At 54.9% G+C, this 24,740-nt stretch overlaps 9 protein-coding genes across 9 annotated transcripts; 5 read left to right on the plus strand and 4 right to left on the minus strand.

Moving 5' to 3' along the window:
- Positions 1-5,898: 5,898 nt before the first annotated feature.
- Positions 5,899-7,542, plus strand: PG986_002751 (uncharacterized protein; the record flags this gene model as incomplete). The annotated part of the gene is made up of 1 exon (XM_066838973.1): positions 5,899-7,542. The coding sequence occupies one exon, from the start codon at positions 5,899-5,901 to the stop codon at positions 7,540-7,542; it is 1,644 nt and encodes a 547-aa protein (XP_066704037.1).
- A 105-nt stretch (positions 7,543-7,647) lies between these two features.
- On the minus strand, positions 7,648-8,375 carry PG986_002752 (uncharacterized protein; the record flags this gene model as incomplete). The annotated part of the gene is made up of 3 exons (XM_066838974.1): positions 7,648-7,916; positions 7,995-8,048; positions 8,210-8,375. 3 exons carry the CDS (start codon positions 8,373-8,375, stop codon positions 7,648-7,650), a joined length of 489 nt encoding a protein of 162 aa, XP_066704038.1.
- A 2,281-nt stretch (positions 8,376-10,656) lies between these two features.
- PG986_002753 (F-box domain-containing protein) lies at positions 10,657-12,357 on the plus strand (the record flags this gene model as incomplete). The annotated part of the gene is made up of 3 exons (XM_066838975.1): positions 10,657-11,145; positions 11,189-12,140; positions 12,236-12,357. The coding sequence occupies 3 exons, from the start codon at positions 10,657-10,659 to the stop codon at positions 12,355-12,357; spliced, it is 1,563 nt and encodes a 520-aa protein (XP_066704039.1).
- A 1,085-nt stretch (positions 12,358-13,442) lies between these two features.
- PG986_002754 (uncharacterized protein) lies at positions 13,443-14,650 on the plus strand (the record flags this gene model as incomplete). The annotated part of the gene is made up of 2 exons (XM_066838976.1): positions 13,443-14,260; positions 14,377-14,650. The coding sequence occupies 2 exons, from the start codon at positions 13,443-13,445 to the stop codon at positions 14,648-14,650; spliced, it is 1,092 nt and encodes a 363-aa protein (XP_066704040.1).
- Positions 14,651-15,741: 1,091 nt separating this feature from the next.
- On the plus strand, positions 15,742-17,131 carry PG986_002755 (uncharacterized protein; the record flags this gene model as incomplete). The annotated part of the gene is made up of 3 exons (XM_066838977.1): positions 15,742-15,949; positions 16,001-16,785; positions 16,895-17,131. 3 exons carry the CDS (start codon positions 15,742-15,744, stop codon positions 17,129-17,131), a joined length of 1,230 nt encoding a protein of 409 aa, XP_066704041.1.
- A 640-nt stretch (positions 17,132-17,771) lies between these two features.
- Positions 17,772-18,963, minus strand: PG986_002756 (aspergillopepsin; the record flags this gene model as incomplete). The annotated part of the gene is made up of 3 exons (XM_066838978.1): positions 17,772-18,174; positions 18,257-18,597; positions 18,916-18,963. 3 exons carry the CDS (start codon positions 18,961-18,963, stop codon positions 17,772-17,774), a joined length of 792 nt encoding a protein of 263 aa, XP_066704042.1.
- A 1,740-nt stretch (positions 18,964-20,703) lies between these two features.
- On the minus strand, positions 20,704-21,158 carry PG986_002757 (uncharacterized protein; the record flags this gene model as incomplete). The annotated part of the gene is made up of 2 exons (XM_066838979.1): positions 20,704-20,910; positions 20,958-21,158. The coding sequence occupies 2 exons, from the start codon at positions 21,156-21,158 to the stop codon at positions 20,704-20,706; spliced, it is 408 nt and encodes a 135-aa protein (XP_066704043.1).
- A 943-nt stretch (positions 21,159-22,101) lies between these two features.
- PG986_002758 (uncharacterized protein) lies at positions 22,102-22,531 on the plus strand (the record flags this gene model as incomplete). The annotated part of the gene is made up of 3 exons (XM_066838980.1): positions 22,102-22,198; positions 22,248-22,328; positions 22,416-22,531. 3 exons carry the CDS (start codon positions 22,102-22,104, stop codon positions 22,529-22,531), a joined length of 294 nt encoding a protein of 97 aa, XP_066704044.1.
- A 1,090-nt stretch (positions 22,532-23,621) lies between these two features.
- Positions 23,622-24,700, minus strand: PG986_002759 (uncharacterized protein; the record flags this gene model as incomplete). Its single annotated transcript, XM_066838981.1, has 2 exons — positions 23,622-24,188; positions 24,233-24,700. 2 exons carry the CDS (start codon positions 24,698-24,700, stop codon positions 23,622-23,624), a joined length of 1,035 nt encoding a protein of 344 aa, XP_066704045.1.
- Between the last annotated feature and the right edge of the window lie 40 nt (positions 24,701-24,740).

Below are 24,740 nucleotides of genomic sequence, written 5' to 3' on the forward strand. Positions count from 1 at the left end.
AGTGCATGTACTTCTTATCCATCGATAGGCGTATCCTAGACGACGATCCACGTACACACAGCTTCCTTAGGCCTAAGCTTCCTAGGCGGGCGTGCATTGATAAGTGGTCTTGCTGCTTTGGAGTATTTCCCGTAGGTACTTTTGGATATGTTGTTTTCTCTCCAACGCCCAGCCCAGATGGCCCTGGGAATGATTTGGTAAACGATCGTTATTGGAACCAAGTAATTGAACCGACACGAGTCATGTCCTCCTTCGCCCTGCCTGCCCCTCGCCCTGTCCCGCGGCCACCAGCAGCAACGTAACTGGTACCATGATTGATTGACACATGGAGTTGTCAGCTACGTTGAGTGACATGCGGCTCTACGCCAAGACGGCAGCATTTGGTGACATCATGCAAGGTACAGCTCAACGTCATCTTCGGTCCAATGTCATGTTTAGGCAGGAAAAGTCTCAATGAAACGACGTATCGGCGACGGCGACGAACTACTTCGTAAAAGTTACGTCTCGAGAAGGCAATATCCTCCAAAACGCTACCGTACTCGACTTTTTCTCTAGCCGAGACAGAAAGAAAAAAAAAAAAAGGTCTCGCGGATTCCGTGCCAAGCACCCGTTGCGTCTTCTCAAAGCATCCACCTCGAAAGCCAAGCAAAGTACTGACCGGCTGCGAAAGAAAAGTCTTTTCCACGCCACTTTTGCCCCCCTAAACAGCTTCAAGAGGATTGAGACGAAAAGGCGAAAGGCGAAGACGAATAAGGAGAAACGGTAGATCCTAGCGATAAAGTCTCAAGGCCAGACCAGATGGATTGCCTTCCGTTCCCCGTCGTGTGCTTCCAGTGCGGTACCGACCAGAACCCGTGTCGGTGCAAGGTTGTAGGCCCGACATTGGGCTTCCTGACCACGGTCGGTCTTGCGGTTCGTGACCCTTCCCGCCGTGTCCGATTCTCCTATGTATCATATCAACGATGCGTGGTGAAAAACGCTGACATGGATTGTTTTTACTGTATCTCAGATTGTCTGTTGGCCAGCATCACTGCTGTGCTGCTGCTGCGCGACGCAGACCGGCAAAGAGTAAGTCCCCAACTCGTCCTTCCGTATCTACCTACCTACGCGTATCTGTCCGACTGGTCGAAACGAGGCGTGACATCCTTACTTACCGTGACCGCGTTCTCTTGCAGTGTGCTAGCCTTCCCTGTCACTACGGGGAACTCGCTATCGAATGCCATACCCATATGAGGGAGGGGAAACCTCCATTGCCTCGCCTGGTGCCTGGTCTCCTGGTGGCTGGAGGCGTGTTTGAGGAGGGGGGCCGTCCGTATGGAAAAGGGATTGGGCGTAATGCTTGTTGGCCGACATGGCACATCCGCCCTCTCCCAACCCGACCCGATTCTCGACGATTCTAATGTACGGCGGTGGAGTGGGCAGGAAGTTGGGCGGCATCCGGGCGCGTCAATCAGGTAATCTTCAGGGCATCCCACTATGAACACACTGTCGGTTGCTGCTGGCGGGCGGCGCGCACCCGTTCAACGTTCAACGGCCTCAACCAGACCTGGGCATGCTGTGATTGGCCTGCAAAACTATGTATGTATGTATGTACAAAGTCGTCATGCGTTTTCTCACCGTTTATGATATCACTTCCTAATCTGCAACCATGGTTACTTCAATTTACATTGCATGCTTCCTTATCGTCGCTCGGCCCCGTCCATCCCTCCCTTTTGCACATGCACTCACAATGTTCGATTCGATGGTTACTGGTTTTCCTGTCCGTGCCGTCGCCGTGTCGCATGTATATGTGCCTCGTTTTACGTTTTTATTCCTCCGGTTCCACATATCCGGGAACGCAGCTTGAGCCGTGAGGAGGGGAGAGGGGTGGCGGGTGGTGGCACATTCCATTTGTTTGATCCATGGCCATTTTTGATCCCATCCCATTCCCACTTTAATAAACCTGCAGACTGCCAGCCAGGGGGGTCGGTCGGGGGGGTCTCTACCATTCAAGCTTATCACACCACCTACCAACCGACCAAGTATTGTGATCTCGGGACGACCTCTGCCTGCCCTTGTCTCGTCTCCGACCGATCGTCGTTTATTTTCCGATTGAGGGTACCTCGGGTATGCAGAGATACGTCGACGTACAGGATACAAAGTGGCAAAAGGAGCAACGAACTATTGGTTTACCTATTGCTTATGATGACAAGACAATCCTTCTTCACATGTTCCGTCCTGTCCATCCACAGTGACTTGCTTGCCGGTACATACACTCGATAGCTTCTGCACTTTACCGAAAGAGAAAAAAAGACATCACCTCCGTCTCCGCCACGATGCAGCAAAAGTAGTGGGTCACCGGTGGGCGGTCTGCCAGCTGCCCTCCCACCTTGCAGCTGCAGGCTGTGTTGGACGCCGGTGTGCATAGCAGGCAGCAAGCAGGGTGTGATGTGTCTTTCGTTAGAGTGGTTGGTTGACGTTGGGCGACAACACGTCGCCCAGCCTCTTGCCGAGTTGTTTGCCCAATTCAGTACATTGGTCGCCCGACTAGGTAGAGACGGAGAGGATGAGATGTGACATTTGTATAGACCGCCGGTAGTTCTGTTTGCCCCTGCCTGACCAAGACGGCGCCAGGCAAGGGCTATGTGCATACTCCCACACCGAGCTACGCGGTACCTGACGAGGAAGTATAGATGCAGTATCTCGGTCTGACGGGCAGCAACCCGAGCTCACCATCGAGGCAGGCCTGGGACGATGGGCGTGTTCTAGAAGCATCTATCGACGATGCAGGCGATGGTGTTTCGTAATAGAAACAAGGCTCGTAAATCTCATCCAAGTCGGCATTCTGACAGGATACTCAGTCGAGCCTCGTTGGCCTCTCCCCAGATCGCGCGTGAGGCTGTATCTTATGGCTTTCAGTCGCAAATTGCTCAGTGAAACATCTGCGATACTGATTTTGCGAGTGTCGCGAAGAGAAGCTGAGGAAGGTCGATGTAAGCGGTATTCATTCCGGGTGCTCATGGACACAATAGAAACTGGGCTGTGTTAGGTAGTCGTAGAGAAGAGCCATGCACGAATACAAAAGCATTTCCCTACATCATTGCCATATCTTGCCGAATATGAGAGCAGACGCAATAACGGAAGGCTCGGCCACTCCGAAGCACAGCTATCCGAGTGCTTTGTAGATAGACACATGGTCGAAACTCCTTGAGTGCCAGCGGGTGGGTGTTATCAAATCCCGACGAGAATCAGGATACAAACTGTCAATCAACTGCACGATATTCGAGATCTGGTTCGAGTCATCTGGAGAATGATTTTATCTCTTTACTCTCTTTACCAGGACTGTATTGTGACGTGAACAGACCTACATCAACACTATCTCTTATGAGCATGTAGCCCCTGAGCGGTGCATAGAATGAAGGATGAAACATAACACAGCACCAAATTAACAGTCACGAGCTGAGAGCACAGCAACTGACAATAGAAGTATAGTCAAGTTATCTCGTCTCTTATCAAACACACAATATTTAAATGGCAATTTCGTGTTTTATGTCGTCTTACCACACGGCCAATTAATTGATTTCATAGCTGTATTAATATACAGCAGAATGTTCACAGCCAAATAGACAGAACCAGAGTATCCAAATAATACTGTGGCAGAATTACATCGAGATACACTTGGAAACAGTTTGCTCGCTCTCTTACAGTTATCGGCTTTTGGTTTTCCCTCAAGCTTACCAAGCGCCATTAAAAGACACTTGCCAGAAAGGGGGTGAGAGCAAATCCCTATTAGTCAGTTTCCTCACCGAAAAGATTAATACCGACTCAGCTATCTTTCTTCATGGTCCACATACGACAAGGTCTCTCTTGCGGATAGTTGTCTCCGTACATCGCCTGAGGTTATCTGCCTCGACTACCATATTCTACAAATCAAATATGGCCGGACCATTCATGCGCTCTTACTTGAAAGTAAAGATGGGAACGTATGATGAACCGAGTAAGCTCCCAGTGCGACCAATCCAGGTCCCGACCCCAGTCTTGTGCTGTATCGGAGATGATTAGGCCAGCATCTTTGAATCTACATTTACGCATGAAATGGCTGGGAACGTTCTATCTCATATACGTGAACTATGCCTGAATGCACTTCTCCGACAGTGAATTACGGGATAAAGTTGAAGTTGGAAGGTTTCATATTTCAGAGTCAATGCCTGTTATGCGACACTGAGGACGTGTTTACTTTTTCTCAGCCAGCTTAACTTTTTTTCGATGCACGCACCTCTTCAGCCGGCTTATTCGAATCTTATTCGAAATAAGAATCAACGTTTCGGGAGATCGAGCGTACGTTAAGGGCCGAGCGTGAGCAATGCCACACTCACCAATTTTAACGCACGCCGGTTCGAGGACCGAGCGTGAGCAATGCCACACAGCACCCTTTATAAGCTACAGCACCCTTTACAGGCTACAGCACCCTTTACAGCACCCTTTACAGCGCCCCCTCTACGCCCTGTAAGGCCCTGTAAGGCACTCGAAAAGCTGGATAAGCCGGACTAAGGTCGGCTGATGCTGCTGATCGAAAAAAAGCTGAGTAGGTCGATAGGATTGGTCGGTTGATGAGACGAGACGAAAAAGACGAGATGACGGTCAGCCGGCTTTTTTACTCTTTCAGCCAAGGGGTCGAAGTAAACACACTGCTGAACTGTTGGCTGATATGTAGAAAAAGGGGGCCGTCACCGGACATATGCTCCTAGCCCCTTTAAGGGGACGTGCGCGGCAGAAAGTTAAGCTGGCTGACAAAAAGTAAACACGTCCTGAGGGTTGTTGGACTCGCTTCTTTTCCGCTCTCACCCCTGCAGATACCATAAAGGTTATGGGACGCTACGTCTTGGAATATTAGCATCGCTAGGTACATTGGAGCTACAGCTGAGACCGGGAAAGAATGCACAGAAGACAGCATAAGGCAAGACCCTGCTGGCTGTTACAGGACCTTGCTACTCTTTAGTTGCACTGGCTGCCAAATATCACGACAAGGACGTATTGTGGCAACATCAATACTGGCAATCGTGGCGTTTTTGGCATGGTGGCTGCCAAAGCACGTGGCAAACACGTGGAATGAGACACTGCGACCCGCGCTGGGGAAGCAAGGAAGGCAGCCGGGGGGGGTGACATTTTCTTGGACGGAGCAGCCCAATCACGTTCAGTGGCTGCCTCGGAGTCGAGGCCCGGGTCGCTTACGTGTCGTGTCGATCAGGATCGTACGTTCATTGTTCAATCTCTGGCATGACATGTGATAATTCCATCGTATTCTGTTATTGGGGACGCGACAGCTCCGTTTGGTTGGCTAACGTCCCTTTTCATCTTTTTCTTTTTTTTGTTGAGAGGTGTCGATGCCGTTGGGAAGGGAAGGAGTGGGATTTTGTCCCACGGTTGAGCCACGATGAGCGCTGTCAGCCACGCACTGGCCTTCGGGCCACTACGTCACTGCAAAGCCATGACGGCCAGGCACGGGCACAACCATCAATGCGTGCAAGGTACTTGTAAGAACACCGTCAAGGGTGGCATATGCTGGTTTGACACAAGTGAAACTGATTGATTTCTTGCCTGGATAGAAAAACGAGCGTGCGATTTCAGGATTCGCGACATCCTGTGTCACCTGTAAAAAGTATTTTGATGAGCATTGCGAACCGTGTTTCCATTGGCGGCGGTTTTCTTTCCTGTGCCTACTTGGCAACATAGCGTTCGCGAGCGTCCGCCACACCGTTTAATCTGGAGATTCCGGCCGAACTGAGGCCTGAACCAGAACCAGAACCAACCAGAGTGCCGAATTTGCATCGACACATGCACATACCTTCCCTTGGCCGTCGCATTTGAAAGTGGGCGCCCTCTCTACCATACTTTCCCCGCGACAGAGCTCCAGCCATTATGCTCGGAACCTCCCTGCGCGAGCTGCTCTTCATCCGATTATGCATCGTCCTCCTGCAGTACGGGACCCCGATCCTCCTGGCCGGCCTGGCGGCGACGGCGGCGCTCGGCGGCTGGGATGCGCTGGCCCACCCCGTGAGTAAGGTGGCCCTCGGCTACGTCGTGCTGGACGCGCTGTACTACCTCTTCCTCTGGATCCCTTACAACCGGCGCCTGTGGGACGAGGCGGACCACCCGCCCCCGCTGTCCCCCGCGGACCGCCGCGCCCTGTTCCTGCGCTGCGATGAGAACGTGCCCGACTTCAACCGGTACCTGCGCCTGTGGTTCCTGGGCGCGGACCCGGCCGAGATCCGCCGCGACAACGTCCGCGACTTCATCCTCTGGGCCTTCTTCGACCGCCGCCCGGGCACCGAGTCCGCGGACGAGGCGGCCGAGTGTGCGGGCTACCTCGACCTCATCGAGCAGCGCCTGGGCCATGAGCTGGAGCCCGGCCGCGGCAGCGCGCAGAGCCTGAGGCTGACGTTCGACTCGATCGAGACGCGGTACCGCTCCTTCATCTGGTACGTACTCATCTGGATTGTGGATCTCGCCACGCACGTCCAGCTCGCCTGCTGCGGGTTTGAGTACCACGCCTTACCGGCGGCCAAGTTCGCCTCGGTCCTGCCGCCGCGGATGCAGAGCTTCTTCGCCCGCAACCGGTCGGCCTCGGGCGAGCTGAGCTACTGGCACCGCCCGCACACGGCGGAGGGCAAGAAGCCCATCGTGTTCCTGCACGGCATCGGCGTCGGGCTGTGGACGTACGCCTCGTTCCTGTCCAGCCTGGGCAAGCACGTCGACGGCACAGGTGAAACCGACGGCGACGAGGGCGAGGGAGAGGTCGGCATCATCGCGCTCGAGATCATGCCCGTCTCGTTCCGGCTGACCGCGGCGCCGCTGGGCAAGCTCGACTTCCTGGACGAGATGGCGCGCGTGCTGGCCGCGCACGGCTGGGGCGAGTTCGTGCTCGTCACGCACTCGTACGGGTCGGCGCTGGCGACGCACATGCTGCACTCGCGTGAGCTCGGCCCGCGGGTCGACGCCGTGGTCCTGGTCGACCCGGTGACGATCCTGCTGCACGTGCCCGACGTCGCGTACAACTTCACACGGCGGCGGCCGCGGGGCGCCAACGAGTGGCAGCTGTGGTACTTTGCCAGCATGGATCCGGGGACGGCGCACACGTTGGGGCGGCACTTTCACTGGAAGCAGAATATCATCTGGAAGGAGGAGCTGGTTGCGAAGGATAACGACAGGGCGTTTGAGGTGAATGGCAATGATGGGGCTGCTCACCGGGGAGGCGAGAGCGGCGAGAGGCGGCAGCGCAATGTCGCTGTGTGCTTGGTGGGGCGGGATCTCATTGTCGACACCTTGAGTGTGGCGCGATACTTGGCAAAGAACGAGGATTGGCTTCCGGGGCTTGGGGTTTCGGACCGCGCCGAGGTTGACGACACTCTTGATGACGTGCACGGAAAGGCAGGGTATGATTACCTCGAAAAGGACGGGATCGAGCTCCTGTGGTTTGACGGATTGGACCATGCGCAGGTGTTTGATGATCAGAAGCGTTACGACAAAGTCAAGGCGGTGATTCATCGGTACTGCTCCAAATGAAGAAAGCAAGACACGGACGGAGTCTTGAAGAGGCGAGAAGAGATGAATGAGAAAAAGCAACTGTCATTTACTTTTTTTAGCAGGGCGATATTATAGATTGAATTATCATTCATGTGCTTCCGCATCTTCTCCCGTAGAAGGCTTTTTCGCCTCGTCACCGCCCCAGTCCGTGAGCCAGAAGACCAGCGGCTCCGGGCCGTTGCGGATGAGGATCCAGACCAGGTCCTCGTCCGTGTCGTTGATTTCCTGGTGCTCCGTCCAGGGTGGGACGAAGGCGAAATCCCCGGCCGACAGCTCGTGCTTGACCAGGTCTCCTTCGCTGCCCGGGTTGGTCATGAGGATGCCGGTGCCGGACGCGGCGTAGATGATGGTGTCTTCCTGGGAGTCAGCTGCAAGTCTACGTACCTTCGCGTCCGATGTAAGGAGGATGGGGATTTTGCGCCTTCACTTACCTTGCTCGCCGTGGTGGTGGACGGCCGAGGCGCATCGAGCTTTTGCGGTTAAGACTGGACAGAGAGAGGTCATCTAGCGCAACGAACACAAGAGTATCATGCCAAGTTCTGAATGCCGCGAATCCCACAAGAGATGACACGAGGGAATATTGGAGATGGATAGGTTCCTCGTCACACCAGGCTGGAATGGGGGGGGGGCGGCAGATCCAACTCACCGGTTGCACACATCTTGTCGCTCTTGCCGACAATGGCACCCTGGCGGACCATGCCGGGATGGCTGCTGGTCGCCCTCTGGGCCTCGAGATCTTCGGCCTTGGTGACATGGACGGCCGAGGGGAGGATCATCGGGAGGATGTCGGGTAGCAGGCTGAAGATGGACATTTTGGAGGGTAGGTGAGATGTAAGCATGGATCTTGGGGGTTGAGAGGGTCGTCCCCAATTGAAAGCTGTAATACCCCACGGGAAAACAGTGGAAGCTGGAGAGAAACAGAAATGCGGATAAGAAATTCGACAGTGTTCGTTTTCTTTAGCGGCAAAACACGACTCAATACAGAGAATTGTACAGTCTCGGGCAGATTAGGTGTTAGGTGTAGATACAGCGTTCAGTGATGATAGTACGATAATTTCGTATTTTAGGGCCGCCGCTCCTGTTTCCAAGGTATGTTGTTGGGCTTTGTGCATGGCATCGCGGTGAGTTTTTGCAGTCAGGTACCCAAGGTATGCTGAAGGCATGGCCGCTATTGCAGGTTCGGGCACCAAAAGAGCAAGTGATTAGCGCTGTCAAAAGCTGCCAGAAGCGCTGTGGCAGGAAATGTCCACGTCATGCTGTGGTCTGTGCTTGCAGCATGTGTCTGGGCTCTGGACCTCGTCCAGGACCAACATCACCTTCCAAGTACGCAGGCAGCCCTTGGATGCACCGAAGAATCAATGTTTAAAAGGACACGAGAATGATGGGGTATCCATATAGCGTATTCGGGCAAGGCGGTATCTATGTGCGTAGATGCCTAAGGCAGTGTGGAAAGGGAGGAGGCAGATGGTGCCAGTGTTGATACCTCAGATGCAGGCCAGATTCGATCAGGGTCCATTCACCCGGCCCTGTCGGGGGATTTCGTCCGCTGAGTGCGCTGTTTCGGCCAAGCATGCAATGCAGAGTAGAGCTGTTTTCCACCTTCTGATTCTGGTTGCAAACGTCGCCCTTGCCTGGTCACGATGCCCTTTCCCCTTCTCAGCCTCCGGATCGTGCACTAAACCTGTGTCTTCACGCCAAGTCGACAGGGCATTTTGCAGAGGATGAATCGTCGCCGCCTGTACCTCAAGAGCAATGTCGCTACCAGAGCAGAGATGACCTTACTGCATTGCCCTGATGCATGTAATGTGTGGTACATGCTTCTCTATGCACAATTCGAGTTACTCGCCGTTCAAGACAGAAGCTAGGAAAAGGCGGAAAGTATATGTCCCGTTATTAGTCGACTTTCTATGTCGAACAGAAAGCCATGTATCGAGAGCCTGATACGATTCGAAGCCCATACTGACCTCAGGCACCAACCCCCTCCCAATTCCATTCATCAGCAAGGAGTCAAAGCTGCTGATAAGAATCCAAAATCTAAACATCGTCACTTTAGGTAGGTGGTTAGAAGATAAAGACTCTCCGTCTCATGCGTGTCAGCAGTGTTCGTTTAATGCCACGAAAAGAGACACCCTTCAAGCACCGAGTTCGGCGGGTCATCGCAAGCCTCGGCTGCCCCTCCAGGTTTGGGCTAATTTCCTGGACGCTGACCACCGGCCGACGCTTGATTCACACTGCAGCAGCTACGTGATAAGGAAGAATCCACGATGAGGAGCATCTTGATCAGGATCCAATCGCGAATATCGGCCGAGCACCAAGAAGATACCGTTCAAGCATCGTGAATCATGCAGCCACGGACAGCGCATTCCACCTGCCCTGACGGGCGGCTAGTGGCTCCCCGCGATCTCCGTAACGCATGTGGAACCTCGCTACCGATCTCTAACCAACCTAGCCCAGCAAAGTTGCTAACCTAGCAAAAGAGTCCAGGCTTCAGTGGGCTTGGCTGGCAACTGGCTGGAGATGTCGACCCCTCTGGTAAGTACTGTACTGCGGTGGGGGTTTTGGCTGCCAGCTCCCAAGCTCTACACTAAAGTAAACAATAAAGCTGTGCATGTCTTCCCGACTGAAGAGCTGCGGCGGTCGAACATGTTTCATTTTATCGTCTTGCCACATCTCAAGAACACAACTGATTAAGCTGCTGTCATTCGTCACTACCATCATCAAGTCTGGCTGACATCCAATTCGATCGATTACCTGGGGAAGTCCATTGACATTGACGCCACCACTTTTGGCCAGCAAATCCACGGGGATCCGCTTTCGGACCAACGCTGAGCCCGATTGAGACCATCTAACGCGACTTCGATTCGTCACTGCGGTCTGGCTTATCCTTTTTCTCCCTCAAGCAGGCGCATCTCGGTACACCCCTTATTGCCGTGTGTTAATGATCCGATGCATCCATGTCAGCCTGAATAACTCGGTTTTCTCTGGTGGGCAGTCTTCTTTCGCCCGTTGAGGGATCTGGGGGTTTTCTCCGCAAATCCGCCCCTTGGCCACCATCAAGCCGTGAAGTGAGTGCATCGCTGCAAACGAGGCACCATGTCAACAGCAACGGACGCAACGGACGCAAATTCAGGCCGCCGAGGTCTCATCACTGGAGCCAGGTATGCAGGCATCAACCCGGAGTACGAGGACAGCGTCTCGGTTGTGAAGGATGTTTCAGACAGCGGCCTGCGCTACCCCGCAAACGACCGCAATAGCGCCCTCAACGACGCTGCCATCCACGAATCTACCATACCTGACGACGTGCTGGTTCCCGAGCCAAATTCTGGGAGTGGCGATGTGTTGCAGTTGCCGCCAGAGCTCATCGATGCAATTCTGAGTTACCTCACGCCGGTGGAGCTGGCGGTGGCCACGCAGGTGTGTCGGAAGTTCCACCAGCACGCCGACACTGACGTGCACTGGCAACGGCATGTCCAAGCAAATGTCCCAGGTAATACGATCACCTCGCCCTATCCCTGCGAATCATTCCGTGAGCTTTACATATGCCATGACCCCTACTGGTTCATCCCCCCGAAACAAGGTCTGGTTCTCCGACCGCGGCCTACCGGGCCAGATGATCGTGGTCCAGTACGACCAGCGGCGCGGCGCCATCGAGGGGTACCAGATCATCGCCATCAGCAACAAGGAGGACAACGAGGCGTGGATCGCCGATTCCGATGTCTTCATCCACCACTTCGACCCCAAGGTGCGGCTGCACCGCGACAAACCCGTCATCAAGTTCAGCCCCTTGGGCCGGGTCAACCTTGTGCGCAGCGAGGCCGGGTCCAGCTCGTTCGCCCCGAAACACCAGTTCTTCTCGGAACAGCAGATGCACATGAACCACGGCTCGGACCCGCGGCTGAGCAACATTATCCTCGCCAAAGACCTCACCGAGGACATGCTGCGCGACGTCATGGTAGAGGACTGGCCGTACGGCTTCGTCTGGCCCCCGCCCACCATCCCCGCCTCGCGCCGCGTCCACGGGCAGGCGTCGGGGATCTTGCCCATCCAGACGTACCGCCCATGTCGCTCGTCGCCTTCGATATGGAAGCCGAGCGCCCGCTCCGAAATATCCGAACAGTGCTTCCGCTTGCGGCAGTGGATGGAGATGGGACCGCCGACGTTGGGGGTTCACCTGGGCGAGGAACTGGTGACCTACTCCACCGTAGACCCTGCACTCTACACGCCGACCAAGGAGAGGCCGTGGCGCGGCATCTGGGTCGGGGACTACAGCGGGCACGGCTGCGAGTTCCTGCTGCTCAACCAGCCCGACGAGGAAGAGACCAATACACCGCTGGAGCGCATTGAGGGAGAAACAGAGGCCCAGTACGAGGAGCGGTTCCTGAAGGAAAGGGTCTACACGGGTCGGCTGGAGGCTATCAAGCTTACCGGCGACCCCAACGTGCCGCGGGGCGAGTACACCTTCATTGCCAAGGACCTGGGCGAAGCGGGCTTCGTGGATATCGCCCAGGAGCATCCGTTCGAAGGCGCGCGGGTTGTTCAGAGTACGGGTCACATTGCGCATACCGGATTCTACAATGGTGAGTTGCCCTCTCTTTACTGCGATCACACTGATATGCGGGTGAAGTCCGATAAGCGAGCCCGTCGAAGCTGACTACTGTGGGATGATGTACAGATAAATACATGGAATCCCAGCTCATTCTGATCTCGCACAATCGGCTGGCGCAGTTTTGGGTTGACTTCGGACACATCAGCTTCTTTGAGCGTGTCGATATCGACAGCTTTCTCAAACCGTGAAAGGGAGCTTACCTAGCGCGCAACCAATATTACTTGTGTCGTGACTGTTGTGCTGGTACACAATGTCTCACTGTGGAACAATAGCTCGGGCCAATTAGGACCAATAAATACACTGGCTGGACAAATCTCAGCTCTGTATCATTAAAAGGACATACTTACGTACGTAGGTACATACTAATGAATTCGAAGATTGTGTTGCAAAAAGGTTTTTGGTGGTGACAGAGACAGATAGATCGCTTAGATGCATAGCACTAATTGTGTAGAAGAGTCCCCCGCAGTCTTTGAGAGAGAGCCCTGATGGTGGGTTGGCGGGGTCAGACTGTTCTGTTTCTTTTCCGGTCCATGCTACGCCACTTCAACGTCAGCACCGTCTGTCTGACTGAATTGTCGCACTTCCGATAAGCCTTCATTAGTTGCTGACTGGTGTCACATGCTCACACGAAAGGGCACCGACTAAAATGATACCTTAGGCAATCGCGGCTAAGATTATGTGCCTGTCATGCTGCTCGGTGGTTGAGGCTTGAGGACGGAAGCGAAAGCGGGCCACCATTTCCCACGCTTGGCGGTGGTCCGAGCTTGCAAATTTCGACGTCATCAATGAAGGAGACGAGAAGGAGGAAGACCCTTTTTTCTTTTTTTCCGTCTTTGTACGTACTGTACTTGTACTGATGACCGCGGAATCCTACATACCCCCAGGAACCAGCTCGCTGGTACCATCTCATCTCCCCTCATCCCTGTTCTGCCATTTCTTGGTCGCATCTTTAAATATATTCTAGATTGTTGTCCTGTCTAGAAGACCTCTTATCCTTCACTCCAGACGGCTCATCGCTCGTGTTCAGCAAAAGACCTCATTGCTTGAGACCTCTCCTGTTCCAGGCACTGAAACCCGACAGCAGTTCCCCCGGCAACTTGCTTTTAAGCTTAGACCCCCCCATAGATCTTCTCCAGGTCGCTGATCCCTCCACGCTTACTCATCTGCCCAGCCCTCCATCGCTCCACAGCAGGTGCTTGTGTACGGCAGCACTCACTTGCCGACCTCCCGCGACCTCGTGTCCGCCGGCTTTTCTACTTGTCGCTTCCCAGAAATGGCCGCAGAGAAGTACATCCTGCGGGTGACGGCAGGCTCGAGCTACGATGTCGACACCCACGAAGTGGTCCCTGTCAACTCGCCCGAGCCGCTGAAGGTCTCCAACGACTTCATGGACGTTGAGCTCAACGTCCGGGTGCAAAACTACCGCGGCTTGCCCAGGAACTCGCCGACTACGTCTGCCTACTTCTCACAGCCGCCTCATGACTACAACAAGGACCAGTACAGTATATCCTTCCGCTTCACCCCCAAGAAGCCGGCCGCCTCCAGTGCTGCAGAGACGTCCTCGGAGGAGGAGGAAGACGACGACGACGACGACGATGCCGCCAAGCAACCTGCAAACGGAATCTCGGCTGCCGATCTCCAGTGGGGCAACGACTTTGATCATCCTATCCGGGACCGCTTGCCGCCGGGCTTCAACACGGCCATGGGCATTGTGAAATGGTGGATCGATCCTGGTCTGGATGGCGACGCTTATGCCGACGAGCCCTACCTGTACGGACATGCGCTCTCCTCCTTTAACAGCGTGCATGTAGGCCAAGGCGAGAACGACCCCGAGAAGGGCGGGCTTTGGTTCGATGAAGGCGGCGACGAGGAGGGCATGGCCGCCCGAAAGGCCATCGGCGCCCCCGACGGCGCGAAACAGCGCATGAAGTGGGCGCTCCGGGCCGACAGCAAGGAGAAGTGGGTGTTTGAGCACGGCAAGACCTACGGCGTCGACTTTTACAATCCCTATCTGGACTTTGGCGACTTCAGCCTAAAGCTGCCAGGTTTCACTCTACCCATCATGAAGTACTGGGATGGGCAGGGCCTGAGGTGAGTGTAGTATAACCCTTCCAGAAAAACACCTACATTTTGATATTCTTGGAATTCGTCATTCTCAACTCAACTTTTCCTCCCAGGTCCAATCCGAAACGCTCACATCGCCTTAGATATGTACTCCGGAACAAATCCACCGGTGACACCTATCTGGTGGTGCTCTTCACATTGTACCTCAAGGAGGACGTGAACGAGGATGGGTCGCTGAAGCCTGAGGCGTTGGCGAGTCATACGTCGCATCAAACAGGGGAGGCTCCTGCCGAGCCCAGCAAGGCGGCGGATGAGCCGGAGGACGAGGCGGCGCTGGAGGAGGCGCGGAAGAAGCTGGAGGGGCTGGACACTGGTAAGGCTACCAAGGGCGACAGCAATGACGATGAGGTGGATTGAGAGGTTCGACCATCAAGGGATCGATCTACTCAGTGCAACCTAGGAGTGGGGTGTTATGATACCCCTCTGCCTGCCGAGGGTAAGCATCTCGTCTTTTTCAACGATGCCTATATTAATTCTAGGGGAGACATGGAAAAGAGGAAGCACATTTTTCAAGACGTTGAAATCGGATTTGGCGACTCGAATAGAGTTACATAGAATTAATGATTGGGCAGACCATCACTTAAAACCTTTGCTAGTACTCAGCCCTATGGCCCACACTGTTCATTATCCCGCCGTGAAACGATGAAGATTAGGGTACTGTGCAGCGGTTACCCCGGATTTTCTCGAATGGAATACGCGCACCTTTCTGGGGGAAGGCTTGCGATAGAGTTGAGCATGGTGAGCTGGTTTTTGTTAGCCCTAATCAAGTCCGCATCGATTCTGGCCCCTAATTGCTTCTAGTGCGTAGGCCAGATGGATAAACCCTCGAGCGTACTTGGTACGTTCCGCTGTCAACGCATGTCGGAGGCAGAGGACGTAGTGGGAACATCGTGGGCTCTGTCAAAGCTTGTCTAGCATTGACTCCTGGAGTCACCTTCGCCGAAACATGGATAGCGATACCAAGCGCGGGTGGTATCCGCACATGGCACCGCCGATACGTCCTGCTATGGAGATGGGCCAGGTAAGTATGCATACACTTAAAGAACGGGGATTTGACTTTGTATATGCCTCGTCCCCAGCCAAATTCAGCGTCCTGCGCGCAAGAACTCTACTTGGGGAGTGAGCAAAATGATGGAGAAAAGAAAAAGAGCTCTCCTTTCTTGGATGGCCTCCCACATTGGTATATCACAGAACAAGTTTCTCTGCCCTAAGCCTCATTTATTTTCTCTCTCTCGTCTACTAGCTCTCCCCATCGCTTATATCTTCTCCCATACGCTCCGCCAGCTCCTTTCTCTCTCCCTCCTCTTCTCGCAGGACGAAGCGGCAACGTCACGTTAGCCTCCCCAACGGCCTGCAGGTTCGCGGCCAACAATGTAGCCTCCCTCCGCAGACAACGACAGGACCAAGACAAGACAAAGCAAGACGAGCCGAAAAAGGAACAACCAACCATGCATCCCATTGATCCTCGCGGCCAGCGCAAGGGCAAGCTGCCCCGCTGCGTGGGACTATTTAGGTTTATTTGCCCGCATCAGGTTAATCCGATTCCTAGACCTCCTGGTAGTGGTCATGGCCTTGATCCTTTTACCGACATGCAGCCCGAGGAGGAAATCGTCGCCGAGGAGAAGGACGGACTGCTCGTGTACCCTAAAGGCCTAGGTTTAGGGTTAGATTTAGGGTTGGGCCTAGGCTTAAGTATTCCTAACCCAGCTGCGGCTGCTGCTGACTCTCCCCCTAACCACGAGGAGACGGCCCCTCCTGCTGCCGTGTCGTCCGGGGAAGCCGTGGTCGAGGAGCGGAGCGTCATCCCACCTCACTGTGGTGATCCCGACGGCAAGCCCGACCCCAATTGCCCCTTTGATCACGCCCGCCTGCGTAACGGCACCCGCCATGACGAAACCCAGGAGGTAGCCGCCGAGGACGCGGAGGAGGAAGAGATGGAGGAACAGGCCCTCATCCCGCCCTTCTGCAAGGATCCCGAACACCAGCACCACCGCCTGTGCCCCGGCGGCCGTGTTGAGGAGCCGATCGACCACAACCGGCCACCATCGGCCCTGAAGATGATGTTCACGCTCTATCCCAACATCACCACCACCACCGCTCCGACCCCTGCTCTCTCGCGCGTGGCCAACGGCGATGCCGCCGGCGCCAACGCCACCACCGCCGTCGACCCCAATTACAAGCTCAACCAGTGGGAGTATGACGGGCGGTCCATGAAGTGGGCCATCTGCATCCTCGGCGCCCTCGGCCTCTTCGGGGCCGTCCTTATGTTCCGCGACATTCGGCGCAAAAACTTCCCCTGGCTCCCGATGCCCTGGGACAAGCCCGTCCTCAACGCCGTCACGAACAAGTTCTACCGCTGCAAGCACAAGGTCCGAGGCCTCTTCTCCAAGGGCAAGGGCAAAGGCAATGACGAGGAGGGCCAGCAGTCGCAGAAGCAGCTCTCCGACAAGGGCCAGGCCCAGGCCGCCGCCGCCGCGGCCGGCGGCGTCACCGTCAACGCTACCCCCGCTACCCCCGCCACCCCCGCCGCCTCCAGCTTCTACGGCACCTCGGCGGCCCCCCTCGGCCCCCTCCGTGAGCCGCTTCAACGCAGCGCGCCAGATGGAGGGCGGCGCCGCCAATGCCGGCAGCGGCAGCGACAACGTCAGCGAGGGCGAGGCCACGCTCAGCGAGAATTTCGGCGTCCTGGCTAACTATAACAGGCCTGCTGCTCCTGCTCCTGCTACCAGTACCGCCGGTCCCGCCGCCGCCGAGAGCAACGGAGAACTGCCTGCTGTTCCTGCGGCCACGTTCGCCCGCAACCCGCCTAGGCTCCCTTCCCTGTATGTTGAACATTAATTTGGTCCTGTAGATGGCTCGCCACCCAAGGGCCTTACCTTACTCGTTACGAAAAGAGGAAATATGGCTGACTGAAGAATTTGTAAAAATAGGGATGCTGAGAATAGACACTCTGGGCACTCGCTTGGGAATGCGGTACTCTCTCCTCTGAACCGGCCGTAAGAAGTGTTGCTGATGAGTTGAAATATGCCGCCTACGGTGGACTGGCCTACTTGCCGGTACCATACCGTCCTGCGCACATGTAATCGTCGGTGTTGGCGTTTTGGGGGGCTGGGGAAAGGAAGTGAGAGGGATTCGGGATTTCTTCCTTACCCAGTCGCGTTCGCTATTTGGATACCATACGCTCATTTCTGTCACTTTTGATACATTTCTCTAGGCAACTACATAATATCAATAAAGTAAAATAAAAAAAGCCGACGTAGGCAAGAGTGCATGAATTCGATTGATCTTGAAATCACAACTGTCGAAAGATGAGGTCAGCGCTAGATGCTACGTCGCTTCTCCGTCTATTTCCATTTGTATCATCTCACCGGTCTGATCCTCGTCAACCATGAAGTTTGATGTGTCAACCAACTCTCTCCCCCTCCCCCCAACGACGGATACCGACGCCCACGAGCAAGCACAACACCCCCTCCCTCCCTCAACCGATGTACCGGCAGTACACCAACGACGACCCCGACGTGCCGCAGTCCGTCAGCACCTTACTCCCCTGCTGGATATCGATAATCGTGGCCCCGTTGACGCCCACCGTGCCGCCGCCGCTCCGGGCCGACGCGCCCGTGAAGGTGACGGTGCCGAAGTTGGCGAACGGCACGAGGCTGCCGCCCGACTCGAAGTCCTCGACGATCCACTCGGCGTTGGTCTCGCACAGCGCCGCCGACTGCGCCGAGAAGGTGTGCGTCACCGTCTTGCCCGTCGACTGGTTTTTGATCACGGCCGTGCCGCCCGTCTTGCTGCTCGCGGTGACGGTCATGGTCACGGTGTCGCCTGCCTTGATCGAGATGCCGTCAAAGTTGTAGGCGTAGTCGGGGAACCACTCGTACCTGCCGCGCCGGGACGTGTTAGTCAACTAGCTTTCACCCAAACCCCACATAAACGACAGAAATAGACGTAGTGTGTACATACCAAGCGTCATACGAAACCTGCCCATCCGTGTACGTGAAATCGATGCCCGTCTGCAGGATCGAAGTCGAGCACGTATCGCCGTCGATCCCGACCCAAGCCGACGCCGAGGACGCGCGCCCGCCCGTGCCGGACCCGGCCTTGGGCGTCGGGACGACGATGGTGCCCGTCACGGTCGTGTAGCCGCTGCCGATGAGGACCGCGCCGGCCCAGTTGCTGCTGTACTGGACGTGGCTGTTGTTGCCGTTGGACGAGGCGTTGAGGCCGTCGGCGGGGACGAGCGGGTGCGAGCCGAGGGTGCGCGGGGCGGCGGCGGCGCGCTTGGCGGCGAGGCGGGCGCGGCGCTGTTCGGTGAGGGGGCGGCGAGGGCGAGGTGGGTGAGGGCGCTGAGGAGCGCGGCGAGGGTGGTGAAGAACCTCATGGCGGTGATGAAGGCGAGTGACGAGGTACGTATGGGTGTAGGTGGTGAGAGAAAACCTTGAATCGAGGTCGGGTTGAAAGGCCAACAACGAGGAAGGAAGGACAGACTGGTTGTAGGCTTTTTTCTTTTATACGAGCCGAGGTGCGTTTGTTCAGATGGCAGCAACCGGAAGTAAGCGTGCAAAAAGATCGGATTACGAATCAACGTTTCTGAGTAGGTGCAGCTGCACGCGAGTAGTCACCTTCCCTTTTTGAAGGATAGTGTAGAAGAACAGACCGACCAGCTGCATTAGGGCATGCGCCTGACTCCAATGGCAAAGAAGTGATTGTTCGGGGGTGGTAGGCCGATAGATAGATGCGATATAGATCCCATCTACCGGGAGTCGAAGGCTTGGTAGCCAATCAATCATGCGAGGTGGTCGATGTTGGGGGCTGGACATCGTCCTCAGGAATAGCCGTTATCAGCATAAGGCTCGGCAGTCACTGATTGCCCACCACTACCACGCATACACGTAAACGCAACATCGGAGAGCGGGGACCAGGCACAGCTGGATAGATAGGCATTGCGATCGGGTTGCGCTTCGCGCCTTTGGACACCATTCATCTTGAAGAACGTGGCGCCGTCATGGGATCAACAGGACACTGGTCCGTCGGATCCTCCACACAGTATCCGTCTCCAAAGCTGCCCAGACTTTACAGGAGCTCATCGAGAAGTCTGATGGCAAAAGGGCTGACAAGGATCGCATATCATGCATGCCGCAATGGGGATATGCTGCCATGGGAACCAAGTCAAGGGATGCCAGGAAGGCCAGGGTCTCGCCACGCCTGGTGCTGCCCAATCCTGGGGTCAGGTCAGCCCCCGCCCCAGACGGGGAGGTTGCGAGGGAGTCAACAGACTGGCGGAGAAGCCAAGCAAGCCAAGACAGGGCTCTTGATGATCGAAGTGTGCGGGTAGGTGCTGTCGTGGTCGAAACAAGCTTTTGGGTGATCAGGATGGAGAACGCCAAGATCTGGAGAGGTTCCTGGGCTTTATACCAGGGGCTGGGACGCCATTTCGTTTTCACTTTTGCCTTTATTGAAGCGCTTATTAGCAAGCTCGGGTTCTTGCTTCGTTTCTCCAACCTCTCTTCCTCTCTTCCTCTCTTAACACGAGTCAAGTTGCAGCTGCCGCGGCATTAGGTGCAGACAAGTAGAGTACAGAGACGCAGTTAGGCTAAGACCGGATACCTAGAGAATTTGCTGACTGCATGGGGTCTGTTGGATGGCCCCCGCATGAAGCGATTCGGGTAGCTGTTGATTCGGTTGTTTTTAACCGCCCATATGAGTTTTGCTGCCGGCAATGGCTCGACACTGCAATCGATCAATCGATAGGAAAAATGTCCCTGCAGGGTGATGGTTACCGACGCCACTTCATCCAGGCCAAACAGAATACACACGTAGCCAAGTTCCTTTCTCCATGAACGACATTCTCACGGGTCGCCAAAGTGGTTGCTGCCTGCGCGGCTTTCGGTGTCGACCAGATTGATAAGAAACGGAATATAGATATCAACATCCCTGACCAAGATTGACCGAATGCGGAAGGTGATTAATTACCACCTCTCGTTAGCTCCCGCACCGCATCACATGCGTAAGTGCAAGGAAGTGCCAGCAGCAATGCAGTCGAGCAGGGTGCTGAGATTGAGGGGTACCTTCACGCGTCGCCGCCCAGCAAATGAGCAGCACAATTGTCCACTCAATTGTGGCAACGTTCGATCCAGAAGCATGATCGTGTATTCTTTGAAGGAATCTGGGCGCGTTTTCAAGTACTTGCTGCTCGCGTCTTTCGAGCCTACGGGTAATAATAGTTGGCGACAAATGATGAGGGGTTCGGGGGTGGCTGTGCGCCTAACAGCCACAGGAGTGGCATAAACCAGCCGCGTTTAAATTCCCCTGAAAAAAAGGGGGTTGTGGCTTCGTCGTCCTTTGCCCTTCCTCACCTTTATTTACTCGGCACTTTCCCTACCAGAGACGCGGCATTTCAGTATATGAGGCTACCTATTATACCCTCCCCCTTTCCCTGACGGGAAATATATGGTGTTGCCACCGCCCATGCTGCCATTATGGGGGAAATAGTCTCCGTCACCGCCCAGACTCGTCGGACTTCCGTCAAAGACTGGGGACTTGCTAAGGTCTTCGGTGTCCTTGAACCAATTCCAGTACGGTTGGTACCCCTTGTACCCGCACTCCTCGCGGAGGGCCTTTTCCCACAGATGAACGAAATAGCGGTGGTAAGTCAAGAAGTTACCCGTCGAATGTGAGCCTTGCCAACAGAGCATTCGCTGGCTTGGCGCCTTGGCGAGCTCTTTTCGGCCTTGACGAGCGCCTCCATCGCCTCACTCTGGATCTGACCCATGATGGCGTCGGCATCTTTGTTTTGGTCCACTGTTGGGGTTCCTGTGACTCTTGTCGCCAAGAGAGCGATCAAGGCGGCAAGGGAGAGGCGCATGTTGACTGAGGAGGGACCCCGGAAGTTCTAAGATTGAGTGAAGCGTGACGACTGTACCAGCACAATGGACCAGCGGCAAACAGACCAATCGGAATGGGTTCAAGCTGATGGTACGAGTTGTCGCTGGTGTTTTCTGATGTCTACGGGGCAGTGCAGTTGCTCTCGCGGCGTTTGTTGTGAGGGCGCAAGTACATAAATGTTTCGGCAATGAAATGAACTTGGGAGAAAACAAGTCTTGAGGAACGATGACCCGACTATTTCCCGTCAAAGACTGTTTAATTGGCTGGAGCATGCAGATGGTGCTTGGCCATGATCATACGGTTACAGCAGGCAGGATGCAGTTGGTGTACTCGCATAATTGAAGCAAAGCGCTGACTGGTTGGCTGGCCAAGTTCCTGGTAATACAAATGGGGACCTCCAATGGCGATGGCGGGTTGTTGGTTCCTGTCATCGCCACCCCAAACTACCTACCCTGCGGCTGGATCATCGCGACTGGCTTCTGATCGAAGTCCACGCAGAAGTAGAAGAGAGGGCGTGAGTGTGAGAGAGGTACGTAGCTGCGCAAATACGACAGACAGCTGAGATGTGACTACTCTCTCCAATAACCGATGGATCGACAAACCTTTCATCCATGCAAAGAATTAGCTTATGTTGTCTCAAACATGCCAAATCCAGTGAGTACGTACAACGCTCCTGAAAACTGGCCAACCTCCATCCAGGACATCAGCACATCATAATTGACTTCATTCCACATTCTCTAAGTTGCCTGAGAATCGCAACTGTCGTAGATTACGCAGCCGAGAACAATCTTCCCCGGGTTCTAGGCCTCCTTTCTTCTTTCCATGGCCTTGGCAGGCACGCCAAAACAGTCCCCAGGGGCGACTATCAGATCTATCAGCTGATGGGGTTTGTCCAGTCGCTTGCGGTGACGTCCGTCAGCAACATGCTGGTCAAGCTCTCGGTTGGCTTTGCGCTCCTCCGACTCTGCGCAAGCAAAAACATCCAGAAGACATTCCGCTACGCTATTTGGGCTTTGATGGGTATGTTCTTTCCAACAAATGGACTGTACGTCTGGTTAACGATGGCTAGGATGTATCATTGCCTACACCCTTTTTGCCGTGACATGCCTTCTGGCGTACTACCGACCTATTGAAGCGAACTGGAACAAAGGTATGTACTAGTCAAAATCTCACCCAGAGATATCACTTAATATCGTCGTGCTCAACTGTAAACAGATATCAAGTTCACGACTTACAGTCCCCGGTATGTACACTGCTGGCAAAGAACTTCTCGGCGGCTCAAGTATTGACGGGCAATCTTCGGTTTTACAACTTCACTGCCTGCCTCAACTCCGGGAGCAATATGTTCACTGACATATGCTTTGCCACTATACCCATACCAATTATTTGGAAATTGAATCTCCCGAGGCAAACCCGGACGTACTTAGTTGGGGTACTGAGTCTAGGGTATCTGTAAGTAGCGGAATAACATGAAGGCGCAATGCGCCGTACGATTTGTTGGGCTAAACAGCAATCCAATCCGTAGTGCTGCCTCGATGGGCCTTGCCAAACTTGTTTGCCAGAGGGTGACTCGAACGAACCCAGACAAGTCATTCCACAATTGGATCCGGTTCTTTGGTTTGTAGGTTGAACAGCCTTATAGCCCCTTCCAATAAGTTGGTCTGCTGACACTATCGGGCTTTCCAGCCTCGAGACACAACTCGGCGTCATCGCCGGCTCGATACCCACCCTCAAGCCCCGGCTTTCCGGGTGCATCCTGTTTGGTAGTAAACTATCATCCACGACCACTTGCAACCGCCTCAATAGCCATACTTACTATAGCGGTTGGTCTGAGACCTATACCCACCGCCAAAGCAACTTCGTGAGAACAAAAGACGAGGAGGATGGATGTCTCTTGGCCGATCATGACGAGCTTGATTTGCAGCGAACGCCATCGTTGAGGGCTGGTATGGTAACGCACATTCGCGGGGGGCACACACTCTTTGGAAGGCGGTCCTGGCGCCACTGTCTCTCCATTTGAGGAAGGCGATGGTTCGACGGGCAGTGACGAGGCAATCCTCAAGGATAACACTGGTATCATTCGGAGTGCACATTTTTCTGTTCAAAGGACATGATGGAATGCAAATCACCGGATCGTTCAGCTCAGATCTTCTATCGTATAGCCAATAGCTCTCTGTATTATACATAAAAAGTAGGTACAAATTGCCAGGATGGCTCTTGTGTGATCTCGGATTTCGGATGGAGGCTTAGGAACTCGGATCACGCTTTTCGGACTTCGGGGTTGAATGCTGTGGTATGTAAAAGCCATTGAAGCTCTTCTTCTTGCGATCCCACAAACCCTGCAACACCATTCATGATTTGCATCCGACAGAACCGTGTTGAAAAGCCTGGAACTCGGACGTCTATCGATATCATGCGGTAAAGGCAATTGCCGATACCCGATTTACCATTCCCAGATATCTCTCTCAGGGGTAAACTTCTTCCATGTTTCCACCTTGGCGCAGGTCGTCCTGGCCAGACACTGGATCGCCCACGGCCACTCCAGGTCGAGCACAGCCACCCCCGGGGCCGCCTTGGCCTGCGCCAGCGCCCCTCCATCATCTCCTCGAGCTCCGGCACGCAAGATCGAAAGTAGGGAGAAGCGTCCGCCCCGCCGCCGCCGCCGCCGCCGCGTCCGCGCAGGCACGCCGCCACGTCGGACACGGACGTGCCCGTGACGAAGAAGCGGTACTCCCTGTGGAAATGGCGCAGGTCCGGCGTCGAGGCTAGCGTCGCCTGCTTCAGGCGCGCGACCACCCGGCCCACGTCGGCTTCGGACAGCTTGCGGACGCGGGCCTTCCGCGGCGGGGTCGGGAACATGGGCGATAACGACGACGACGACGACGACGACGACGACGACGACGACGACGAGGAGGAGGGCGAGGATGATGACGGTGGCTCGGAGGTTGTGAACGTGTGAGGTGAACTGAATATTGTGGCCGGCGTCAGAGAGGAAATCCCAAATGCTGCTCTAGATGTGGCATATTGCAACACGCTGAAGACCAATACGATTACGGCGATGGCGACGGCCGTCGGCAGCCATTCGTATTCCGTCAGTGGTCGAGAGGCGGTGTCCCTGGGCACCGTTTTGGTGGTATTGGGGCGAGTTACTGTCTCTTGGCTAACCAAAGGGGTGCGCACCTCTTCCACTGCTGTTGTTTCCGAGGCAACTTCCGAGGGCTGCTCCAGCACAACGCTCTGCTCGTCCTTCAGTTCGCGCTTGGGAGGGAGGAAGCCATCGCTAGCGGTGCTCCGTATAGCCTCCAGCAGCTCGTGGACCTTCTGCTCGCTTGCGCGCCCGTCTACCAGTTCTCGGATGTCGACGAGCTGGTTGCTAGGGAACACGAGCCCGTTTCGCCTGGCGATACCCCTGGCGAGCTTGATGTCGTTTTCTGTGACCAGCTGATAGTTTGGGTGTATCTTTGCTACTCGATCGAACTTGAGCAGCTGGAGTACAGCGTGCAAGTGATTTATTTGGCTCATGTTGGGACTAACGAACTATTAGGGTTTAGGATCTGAGAAG

This window comes from Apiospora aurea, assembly GCF_038362705.1.
Source record: "Apiospora aurea strain CBS 24483 chromosome Unknown utg000002l_segment0_segment0, whole genome shotgun sequence".
Taxonomy (NCBI): domain Eukaryota; kingdom Fungi; phylum Ascomycota; class Sordariomycetes; order Amphisphaeriales; family Apiosporaceae; genus Apiospora; species Apiospora aurea.